The sequence below is a fragment of the Camelina sativa genome, chromosome 15 (assembly GCF_000633955.1).
Source record: "Camelina sativa cultivar DH55 chromosome 15, Cs, whole genome shotgun sequence".
Classification (NCBI taxonomy): domain Eukaryota; kingdom Viridiplantae; phylum Streptophyta; class Magnoliopsida; order Brassicales; family Brassicaceae; genus Camelina; species Camelina sativa.
In genome coordinates, this window is record NC_025699.1 from 3754404 (window position 1) to 3765611 (window position 11208).

Genomic DNA, 11208 nt, shown 5'->3' on the forward strand with positions numbered 1-11208 from the left:
TTGCATGACTCCCTGGTGCTACTATCACATCAACCTAATGTTTCAATTACATAAAAATTAGCTCAAAGATTACGAAAGGATTTTTTAAGAAACAAAATATTCAACGCAACGCTTTGTTTGTACCTTGAATCTAGCAGGTAGGCTTTGCAAAAGTTTTGCGTGGATGCAAAGACCAATGATTTGTGGCAAGTGACATTGTGGAAGAGTTGGAGTGAATGTAATTCTGTAAAAAAAAAAAAAAAGATGGCACAGTTTAGTACATCTCTGGATAAAAAGAGGAAGGCAATTAGAAGAATCGCAATATATAACTATTTTCTTACCTAACGTAACTCTTGTCATCATCGACTTCAACTGATTCCTCTGTAACTATGTTGAGATCTTCTAGAGAAAGGTCATGATGCTCTGGATCTTTGATATCTCTTATATGATTTGTAGATTGTTAAGGAAAAAAAGAAAAAGGAGAGGTGCATGATCCAATATTATTAATAAACATAAACATGACAAAAATCAGTGTCTTAGTAATTAGGGAATACGAAATTGTAAAAGGATATCAAAAATCTCGAGCTGGTCTATCGGTTCTACTGAAGACTCATCGGTATTGCTCTGATTAGTACGAACACGCCGTTCTCTCTTTGGGTAAACAATTGGGTTCTCATTCATTAATCCAGAAACCATATTGAACGCTTAATATTAACCCTAACGATCAATAATTGCAAAAACCAAAGAAGCTTTGTTAATTGTGATGTGGAAAAAATCCTTTATAAACCTTAATCCTCAAAAGGGAGACGGAACAAAGAAAAGAAGAACAAATACGTAGAACCAAAATAAGATACCGTGAAAAAAATTGTTCTCGATATGATATTTAACCTCAACAAGAGATTTAACCTAATCCGACTCAAATATTTTCCTAAATACAATTTGAGTCGTGATCTCTCTCTGTGTAATGTTATTTTTGTTGTAAAATATGTCAAACTTATTATATCAGGAAAAAATAATAATAATAATAGTTACACCGCTCACTTTACAATTATTTTGTCTATGGGTCCCAAGCCATAATCTTTTTGTTCTTTTTTTTTATTGAACAATACTTGGGTTCATCGATAAGGGTAAACTTCTCCATTCACCCCTAATAAAATAAGGCAATAAAATCTATATACATTATTATAAAATTAAAAAACTTAAACCGTACTTTAATAAACCCAAACCGACATATATAAAATTTAAACCCTAACCATCTCATTTGTGAACCCAAACCGTATATAATTTCGTTTTACTTATAAAATCTAACCCTAACCATCTTATTTGTGAAGCCAAGCCGACATATAATTTCGTTCTAATTGTGAAATCTAAACCTTAACATCTCATTTGTGAACCCAAACCGACATATTATTTTATTCTATTTGTAAAATCTAAACCCTAACTATCTCATTTGTGAACTCAAACCAACATATAATTTCGTTCTAATTGTAAAATCTAAATCCTAATCACTTCATTTGTAAACCCAAACCGACATAATTTTATTCTAAATTTAAAAATCTAAACCAAGCCAATATTTAACTTTCCTTAATTAAAAGTATACATAATTGAAGGGAATTCTAAATTTAAAAATCTAAACCAAACCAATATTTAACTTTCCTTAATTAAAAGTATACATAATTGAATGGAGAGGTTCACCCCTACTAAGTATTTTTCTTTTTTATTTACTGTTTTATAAATATAAAGAAACCAAACTGAATAAAGTAAATAATCTTTGAAAAACCGGTTTGATTGTGGTTCGACAATAGGTTTTTTACTTTCGGTTTTCAAATTTACATGTTCACACTTGAACCAAATTTTCAGATTTCGAAGCAAAACACTAGTAAACCAAACCAAATAAATTCACTAACTTGAATTTTCAATAAAGTATCATTTCTCCAATTTAGAAACTTTTCAAGATTATGAACTATAATAACTTTTTCATTTGAAGTACAAACTCATCACATGGCAGAGACATCTAAATAGTAGTATATATGATCATCAAACCACACACAACACAAAAGACTACGGTCGGCTAAAATATTAAGCTGCAGCCGTTATTATTACACATAAACCAAACCTAGAACACCATTAAGGTTACTTATTAAATTACTTAGATTAAAAAGACTGGATATATATTATCTCTGCCTATTTTAAAAGATAGATATCTTCATTCATTTACAGGTGCATGGGTCACACTTGCAGTCAGATCCACACTTGCAAGCATCGTTCTCAGCGTTGTTGCTCTCACCGGAAGCCTCGTACTGGTTCTTCATCGCCGGTGCAACGCCGAAGACGAAAGTCTCAGCTGTAGTCGTCTCGCCGGAAAATCCCAAGTCTGGGTACATTTTGCAACTGTAACAACAATCAAATAAAACCCATCAGTATCCTATGAAAAACAGAGAGCGTGTAATCTAACAAAACAGCATCATCGATTCACAGTTGTTGCATGCAACAGTTTCACCGGAAAAAAAAAAACATGTTTTCTTGATATTAAAAAGAAGAGAAGAATTTTAAAAACGTGACGTTACCCTCCGCAACCGTTGCCGCACTTGCAGGCAGATCCACAACCACAGTTTCCTCCACAGCAAGACATTTTTTCTAGAGAAATTTTCAAAGGAAAGACAAAAAGTATCTCAGAAATTTAATTAGAAACTAGATATGATCACAGAATGAAAACTAATGAATGATAAAGAGAGATAGCTCCTAAATTTATAAGCTAAATGAGATAATAATGACCATACACGTGTCGAGATCTTACTCCGCTCTTATCTCCTAAATATCAGTTCAGAACTAGTTTTTTACGTTTTTAACCCTTCGTGGCATTGATTCTCGTACGTCGGTTCAATAATTGTCGGTTCAAATAATTGTGGGGTGTGTGTTGGTTCTGGTACGTTCGAGAGCGTACCCAAGTTCCGTGTGTTGCGGTTTTATCACCGTTGAGATTTAAACACCGCCTTATGTGTACTCGTGTATATCTAAATCTACGGTTGTGATCTTTGTTAACCTTAATTGTCCTTTGTCCACAGCATATATTCGTAAAACCGTTTATTTTTTTAGATTTTGTTTATTTTACAATAGTTAAACAAAGATATTTTTAGCAGGGAAAATATCTAAAAATATCTCCAATAAAAAGAGTTTTTTTTGGAGTTCTTGATACTACTAGAGTTGATTTTTTTTTTTTTTTTTTNTTTGTTTGTCGTTTTTAAAGAAAGAGTTATCCAACAAAAGAAGAGTAAATACATTGAATAAGACTGCGAAAATCTTTCAAGGGAGAATTCATTATGTGTGGTCGGGAGAGAACGTAGCAACAAATCAGTTCCTGATTCTTATCCGAATTTAATTCTAGAAAATATATGAAAATAGTGAATTTGTTTTTTTTTTTCTTTGATCGTTTTAACTTTTGACAAACGAATATATTTATCTACCTTTAGAGTATAGAGACTTTTCTAATTGTTTGATATAGTAGAAAAGAAACCATTTGTGCTTTGACAAAAAAATAAATAAATAAAGACATTTGTATAATCTGCGTTTAGCATGTAGTTATCTATTAATAGGATTATTGACTAATTGTACATTTTGTATATGCAAGATAATATACATATATGCTTCTTGCACTGTATAGTTTTTTACTTTTCACTAATGGAAATTGGTAAACAAATTCAACATACATGTTAAATTATGCGTGCGGGCAAATGATAAAAACTTTGTGAAATCCCAAAAAAATAACCCAAAATTCTAAGCTACTTTAGTAAGTCTCTTCGAATTTTTGAGCTCTTAAATTTTTTAGTATGGAGGTTATATTTTCGAGCTCTTAAAATTTTTAATTACTATGGCCCTGATTGGTAACAGCTGTTACTTTTGGATGTAAAGACTTTGACTTTAAAATTTTAGCGGTAGAGAATTTGCTGTAAATGTTTTGATTGTAGAAACTTTAACTGTTAAAATCTGATTGTTTACCAACAACTTTTTAAAGCTATAGCTGTTATTTTTATTATTATTATAAACATTAATAATAAATATATATTATGTCAAAAATTAATTTATATAATATTTTAATGATAAATTAAAATTTTTAAAAATATAAATCGATCAAATATGAAATTTTGTTTGAAACGTAATTAAAAACAAACAACTATAAGAATAAGAAATAAATAATTGAAGTTGTAGACATCAATTTATTAACTTATTAAATTTTAAATAATGCAAAAAAAAAAAACTAGTCAATGCATTGTTTGAATGTTATTCTCTTATTAATGATGAATTTCATAAACTCTTTTATAGTATTATTAGTGATGATGATGAAAAAATAAAATTTATTATTGAAATGAGTCTTAAAAAAAAGAGAAAAAAATGAGAATAATTAATTTATAAAAATAAAATATATAAAATATTTATATATACTTTTGAAGAGATTTTAAATATAAAAGGATCCTAAAACATAATAAAATAGAAATACAATTCATAAAAAAGATCCTACAAGTATGAAGTTCAAAACAGAATTTCAAGTAAATGCAGTAACTGTGATAAGAGAATTTGAAAGAGAATTTGCTCAAGTTTGAAAGCACATCAAACATCGAAAGAGAATTTGAAAATCAGGAACGGCCAAAGTTACAGTGACTGGACTATATATATGAGATGCAGATCACAATGAAAAATGGAGAAATCTCTGTAAATTGCAAAATATGAAGTTGAAGAATGCTATAAAATATGCTTAAGTTTCTCATGCTAAAGCAGCACAAAACTGCTTGTACATATACTCTATCAGAGAACAAGAGTTGCTTCTGAAGAAATCATACCATTAAGTGTGACCATGTCGTTATCGGGAAAAACAAGCAAGTCCCTATCATCATCTTCTTCCAAGATCAACAACAGTTGTTACGCCTCTAGTCAAAGCATATTTGCTAGCTCTTATAAGTGCTTCCCTACGTTCATCTACAGAGATTTCTTTAACCCAGGGAGTGACAAGCTCCATAGCAGCATCTATCAAAAGACCTGTCGGCTCTGCATTGATTCAAGCATAAAAGCAAGTACCAGCATAAGTATACACTCACAAAATATAAGGTCCCTCTGCAATTCCAAGTATTAGAAGCATAAGCAGGCCACATGTTAGATGTATTACCGCCACTAGGCTAGGCATCCTCATTATGGTTCCACCAACTGGATCATCCGTTAAACTCGTAACACCAGCCATCCTAAGCGCAAGGGAATTTGCCAATGACTCACAACTCCAAAATCAGTCTTCGGTTTCACCTACAATGACCAAAAAATAATTCCAAACATTAAGCAGATATTAATTCACTCTGCGTGTGGAGATTGCTGGGAAATTGCGTGAGAAGGCGAAAAATAAAAACCTGTAAGATAGAAAACAGAGGAAAAAAAATCAAACCTTAGCCTTTGAATTTGGCTCTGCAAGCAGTCTCTTTCCTCGAGTCTACCAGTCAACAGAACAAACATCAGCTGGGGGCTCTTCACTTGGCTCGGCCAACACGCACCTACAAGAAAGTGACATGTCAAAACAGATAGAACATTGTCGGATCCATAAGAAAAAGAAAACATCCGAAAAATTAAGAGTAAGAGAAACATACCTTGTCAGTTTTCAGTGTAGCAACTATCATATAATGAAGGTTAAGATACAGATACTCCTCCTCCAGCGATCTCAAATTCACTAGCTTATGATCATGTACAACCTGCAACATAGTAAACTTCAGTCAAGACAAACTTATAGCTTTTTTTGCTTAGTGGTAATCGAACAATAACACAAACTGAACCAAAGTTTTTCCTGCTTCCTCGTAAGCCAACAATAAAATGACAACTTCCACCAAAAATTTGCATTATATCGGAACAAAGGCGAGGCAAGCAAGAACCCTAAACCCTAATTTGCGAACAAAATTCAAACAACCCTAATCCTTTTAACTAATCGCAAATTCATACTACTAAACAGAGAAACTTACCCTCCGATTCAAATTGCTTCAACCTCAGCCGAATGAATCGACTCTAAACTCCATAGCCCTTTGATTCCTTCCCCTTCCGGGGGAAGAAAAAAATATTCGATCGTCCGAAAAAAAAAAAAATTATACTTACGTATGGGTTCTTATTCCATAAACGAGTCTACTAAATAAGAGACTCTCTTATATTTTTTTCCTTTTATCTGATTTTTTTTTTTCCTCTTCTCCACTAAAACCTCTCTTAAAACCCCCCATTGGGGATAGCCTTAGGGTTTCCACTCATATCTACATTGCTTTGGCATCCATCGTCAGGTTCGTGTCCATCTCGATCTCGATTTAATACTCCTTAGCTCTCGGAAAGAGATTGATAAACCCTAATATCTATTGTAGAAGAAACCTTTCTTACAATTAGCCTAGAAATCTTGTTGTTTTAGATTAGGAATCCATGTTTATGGGTATTGCTTCGTCGATTATATTCTTCTATCGGTAGGGCTAAAGTTTTTTTTTTTTTTTTTTCTGATTCGATTGGTTGGATTTTGGCAGAGGAGGAGAATCTACAATGTTCCTGACCTCCTGGCTTATCGGAAGAAATAGAGCTTATTATGTACGAGTAGCAATAGAAAAAGTAAATGAGGTATCATCCGATATTCCAATAATCATCTTGCACTTACATGTATGTATTGGGCTGTGAAATTGAATAAGATATTTCAATAGCAATCTAATAATTTTTAAGTGGTTTAATGGTCTCAAAGACTATTGAGACCTTTGAACGAGATAGGCAAGTTTTCCTAGAGCAGGCTGCCATGGAGCATGAGAAAGCTCGAAAATTCGTCAACAGAAACGACCCAGACAGTACGACAAAATCTTCCCTTTTGATTAGCTTTTTTTTTTTTTTTTCCCGATGGTTCGATTTGATTAGCTTTGCCATGCAGCTGCCATCCTCTGGTTGAGGATGAAGAAAATGGACCAGCTATCTGCTGAATACTGTCAGGAAAAACTGCTTCATTTACGCGAACAAGTGAGATTTTCTTCTTGTTTTTCTATATATATCATATATTTGCTAGTCTCCATCTCCTATATATATATATAGTCTTCAACAATTGGATTTTATTAACAAACAGCTTCTGCTTTTTCTTTCTTTTAAAACAGTTGGCTCGTCTTGAAAGGATACGATTGCAATTGTTGAGGGACGACGATCTCACCCCCCACAATCCAATGCTTGTGTTTACACTTTCTTTGGCTTTTTGTTTGTTCCTTCTGTTTTCAACTTACTTTGTGTTTTCGTAGATAAGTTATGAATGTGCTATATAAGTCGTCAAGACGTTCCTAAACTAAGTTTTATTGTGCTTATTCTCATGTGATATTGAAAATTAATGTTTTTGTTTTTTCTTTCTCTTTTCAACATTGAGATTTGTTCTGGGAGTTGAGCTCCATCAGACTTTGTTTGATAGTAGAAAAGAAATCATTTGTGCTTTGACAAAAAAAAAAAAAAAAAAAGACTTTTGTATAATCTGCGTTTAGCATGTAGTTAACTTTTTAGTATTTGTTTTGAGATATGTATTTATCCACGGTAGCTCAAATTAAAAGTCATGTTCTCGAGTCTGTTAATAGGATTATTGACTAATTGTACATTTTTGTATATGCAAGATAATATACATATATGCTTCTTGTACTGTATAGTTTTTTTACTTTTCACTAACGTAAATTGGTAAACAAATTCAACATACAATGTTAAAATATGCGCGCGGGCAAATGATAGATATTAACTTTGTGGAATCCCCAAAAAAAAAAACCAAAATTCTAAGCTACTTTAGTAATCAAGTCTCTTCAAAATATTAGTAATTCACATGGAAGATCTCCAAATTCTTCCTTCAAGTGAAATCACAATCACAGAAACATCGTCATGATACTTCCGACGATCTCCTTGTGGTATCTCTAGCAATTCATGAAAGTCCATACCTAAAAAAAAAACAAAGTTACACGTGAGTTTATAATCAAAGATTGCAATAAGAAGGATCTTTAGTGCGTATGTTCTTTATTTATTAGTACCATATTTCTTGGCAGCTCGAAGGAGGACTTCTTGAATGAGATGTTGAGCAGGATCGCCTTCAGGGAATGCTGAGATGAATGAGTCAACCTCGAAGATTGCTTCCTCGTTTGAAAAATATTCGTATAATCCGTCAGAGGATAGGATTAGGAACTTGTCACGTGATGAGAGTCTATGGTGGTGGAGTGATGGAGAGCAAGTGATGTACGGCGATGTTCCCACATAGTTGATTCTAAACATCTCTAGAAGCGCTTCGTTCCATTTTGGCTAAAGGAAAGACAATTGAAATATTATTATCAAACCGAATAAAAACAAACCAACCAAAGTCTGTAATGGTCTTAATAAAACCGTGTCTATATATATATATACCTGTTTAAGAAAGGCAGCGCCAAATGCACGAGTGACTTTGAGATAACCTTTTACTCTATTATTCTCTATCGCCAATGCATCATCAGGATGTTCCTTCTTGATTCTTCTCACTTCCTGTCACGTAGAAAAAACATACTCAGTTTCTCATGTTTTACAATCAAACCAAACACAAACTGAGATCAGGACTTTCGCAAAAGATTTTCACCTCTTCAACACTTGTGCTATGTTCCTTATTGAGTTGAACAGGAACTAAAAGACTCATTCCTGTTTCTGTTGTGAACGATGTCTCTAATGGACTATCTTCTTTGATTCTCTCAAGCTATTTTTGCATCTTATTCCTCTTCCCATGATCTGGTCTTCGAGCAAGAACCGCTCGGCTATCTCCTACGCTCATCACGTAAATATCTTCTCCTTTCATCAATGTCACAAGAACGCAAGATCCCATCAATGCTAATTCAGGATTCTCATCAACCATCAGATCAAACGATTCCTCTGTTTTCTTCAACGCTTGTTGAAGAGCTTTTAGAACGTCTTTGTGGTTAATCATCTCCAAATCCTTCTGATTCATTTTAATATCATTATTAGACTTTGTGTTATGCTCCCACTCGTACTTCCATTGCAACTTCTTCATGTCACTCGTTACGTTTCTTGGTCCGCAATCAACATTGTCCCCATTCATTACATGACAGCTTTCTTGAACTATATCAGAATCATGCTCGACTGTAATCTCGTTGTCACTATATGGTTCAAGATTCGTGGATTCGGAGTCACCTTTATCCATCCATAGTAACCCTTTAAGCTCTTTGAGCACGGCGGTGTAGAGATTCTTCAGAAGATAATCCGGTGGATCTGGACCGCTGAATCCGTCGTAAATACCGACGAAAAGCCAACCGTTTTCTTCGGAGAGGATGACGTGGACTCGATCTTCCCCTGCTTTCCCCTGCGCCCATTGTATCTTTGGCTCCTCCGAAGCAGAGTACTCAGTCTTCTCTTCTTCTACTCCTCCTTCTTCAGTTCTAGGGTTCTCCTGGCTGCTCTGTATCGTGCTGATCTCAGGTGCACCATGATCGGATTCTGATGATTCGTCGAATGAATCGGGGCTGTTGATTGGCTCGATCACGCTCTTCTTCGTACGAGATAAATTGTTAGATACGAGATTCGTGAAAACGTTTTTGAATGTAAGAAACTTTTTGTTAGGTTTTGGTTTCGTAAATGATTTGCTTCCACTTTTCTCCTTCTTCTTCTTCTTCCCTGAAACCAACCCGCTTTCGATCGGACCGGATAAGAACCGGCGTTCGAATAAACCGGAGCCGTGAACCGGCTTTTTAATCGGACCACGTGGCAGGGGCTGGAGAGGCAAGGAGGCGAATCTATTGGAGCTCTCGAACGCGGAGGCTAATCCAGACGTGTCTGTTGACGGAGAAGCTGACAGAGCTGTCGAAGTATTAGCGCTAACGGAGGCGCCGGAAATTGAACGGAAAGTGGTGGTGGTTCCGGGTATGGGGTCGGGTCGGAGGGGTTGTTCCGGCGGGAAGGAAGATTTTGATCCGGTGAGAACTGGAGGAACGTAGCAGAAAGAGTGGCCGAGGTTTTCTTGAACAAGTCCTACTCCGACGTCGTATCGACTGTTAACTTTTCCTGCGGTGGTTCCGGCGCAACAGCCACTAAAACATGCGACTCCAATTCCCATATCGAGAATGTTGAACGACGCGGAGATATTAAAACGGCAACGTTCAGTGAAGGAGAAGCTGTGTCGTGGACGTGTCGTGTCGCATGATGGAGGCGAAACGGCGCCGTTAGTGTGTAAGTAGATTTTGTTGAGACAATATGATGGAATAGTAGCTTCGGCCTATTTATGTTGGAGCCAAATGGTGTACAATAAGATGAAAAGAGTTGACTTTTTAATTAGGTTTATTCTGTTGGAATTATGTTTATTCCAAATTTTATTTGAATTAGTAAAAAAATAATGAAAATTTTGACAAGTATAATAGTATATCGTAAATAAGATTATGATTTTGCGATGATGAATGATATCATTTTCAGTATAAACCAATGTCCTACTTTTCTTTTGGTAAAACTTTTCATTGTTCTTTTAAATAAATTTGTATTTTTGGTACGAGGGAGTTGACATTTAACGAAGGGTACGTGTTGTTTGATTTTATAAATTATACAGAAAAGTATGAAATTATTAAACTAAATGGAATGCAAAAAGTCAAATGACTTACATGTTAATTCCATTACTAATTTAGTTTAGACCAGTCGCAAAGAAGAAACTATAAATGCTGGAAACTTGCTTTAGCTTCTCTCTAGGGAAAGCAAATCGTGTGCTAATGACTTACCAAATTATGTTATTATCAACTTTAACATCATTAAAAAACAAAAAACACTATATACAAATATTCATAAGTAGAAACTAATTTGATTGGTTATGAGTTTGTTTTGTAAATACATCTAGTAACATGGAACGACAATACTTACTTGTAATATTTGTTATGTATGAAATTGATTTGATAAAGCTTGAAATCTATAGACTTGTTAATCCATATGTTGCTTCNTTTTTTTTTTTTAAAAAAAAAAAAAAAAAAAAAAAAAAAAAAATCGTGTCGTTGTAATGATAGCAAACTAAAATTCAAACTTTACAATCAGCATGTTAAACTCGCAATGACTAAGTTATAACAAGTATGAATGCAAAAAACAAAACTAATATTTTAGGAAATTAATATCCTATAAAAGATACCAGATATTCTTTGTAAGAGCAGCTGGCTGCTGCTTACGTTGCAATATATGCATTGCATGAACTCTGCAATCAAAAGTTATTTTTCTTACTAT

General features: G+C 34.1%; 4 protein-coding genes and 2 long non-coding RNA genes across 6 annotated transcripts in view; 1 reads left to right on the forward strand and 5 right to left on the reverse strand.

The window, feature by feature from the left end:
• LOC104748083 (protein AE7-like) overlaps nucleotides 1-1203 on the reverse strand; it is a 1399-nt gene extending 196 nt beyond the window's left edge. The window contains exons 1-4 of the mRNA XM_019236622.1: nucleotides 552-1203; nucleotides 321-429; nucleotides 124-223; nucleotides 5-34 (exon numbers count right to left, since the gene is read on the reverse strand). Of these exons, the coding sequence (XP_019092167.1) occupies nucleotides 5-34; nucleotides 124-223; nucleotides 321-429; nucleotides 552-675 (363 nt within the window). The 5' untranslated portion in view covers nucleotides 676-1203. The remainder of the gene's footprint in view (nucleotides 1-4; nucleotides 35-123; nucleotides 224-320; nucleotides 430-551) is intronic.
• Nucleotides 1924-2717, reverse strand: LOC104745107 (metallothionein-like protein 2A). The gene is made up of 2 exons (XM_010466284.1): nucleotides 2547-2717; nucleotides 1924-2370 (listed from the first exon to the last, which is right to left on the reverse strand). Exons 1-2 carry the CDS (start codon nucleotides 2609-2611, stop codon nucleotides 2190-2192), a joined length of 246 nt encoding a protein of 81 aa, XP_010464586.1. The 5' UTR covers nucleotides 2612-2717; the 3' UTR covers nucleotides 1924-2189.
• Nucleotides 4827-6079, reverse strand: LOC104745108. Its single transcript, XR_760701.1, has 5 exons — nucleotides 5970-6079; nucleotides 5604-5705; nucleotides 5405-5510; nucleotides 5138-5268; nucleotides 4827-5019 (listed from the first exon to the last, which is right to left on the reverse strand). It is a non-coding gene; the product is annotated as an uncharacterized LOC104745108 (long non-coding RNA).
• LOC104745109 lies at nucleotides 6722-7282 on the forward strand. The gene is made up of 3 exons (XR_002035506.1): nucleotides 6722-6815; nucleotides 6896-6981; nucleotides 7113-7282. It is a non-coding gene; the product is annotated as an uncharacterized LOC104745109 (long non-coding RNA).
• LOC104745110 (probable protein phosphatase 2C 36) lies at nucleotides 7653-10069 on the reverse strand. Its single transcript, XM_019236927.1, has 4 exons — nucleotides 8585-10069; nucleotides 8380-8493; nucleotides 8013-8277; nucleotides 7653-7922 (listed from the first exon to the last, which is right to left on the reverse strand). Exons 1-4 carry the CDS (start codon nucleotides 8639-8641, stop codon nucleotides 7807-7809), a joined length of 552 nt encoding a protein of 183 aa, XP_019092472.1. The 5' UTR covers nucleotides 8642-10069; the 3' UTR covers nucleotides 7653-7806.
• On the reverse strand, nucleotides 8675-10076 carry LOC109124953 (probable protein phosphatase 2C 36). Its single transcript, XM_019236926.1, has one exon. The coding sequence runs from the start codon at nucleotides 10067-10069 to the stop codon at nucleotides 8699-8701; it is 1371 nt and encodes a 456-aa protein (XP_019092471.1). The 5' UTR covers nucleotides 10070-10076; the 3' UTR covers nucleotides 8675-8698.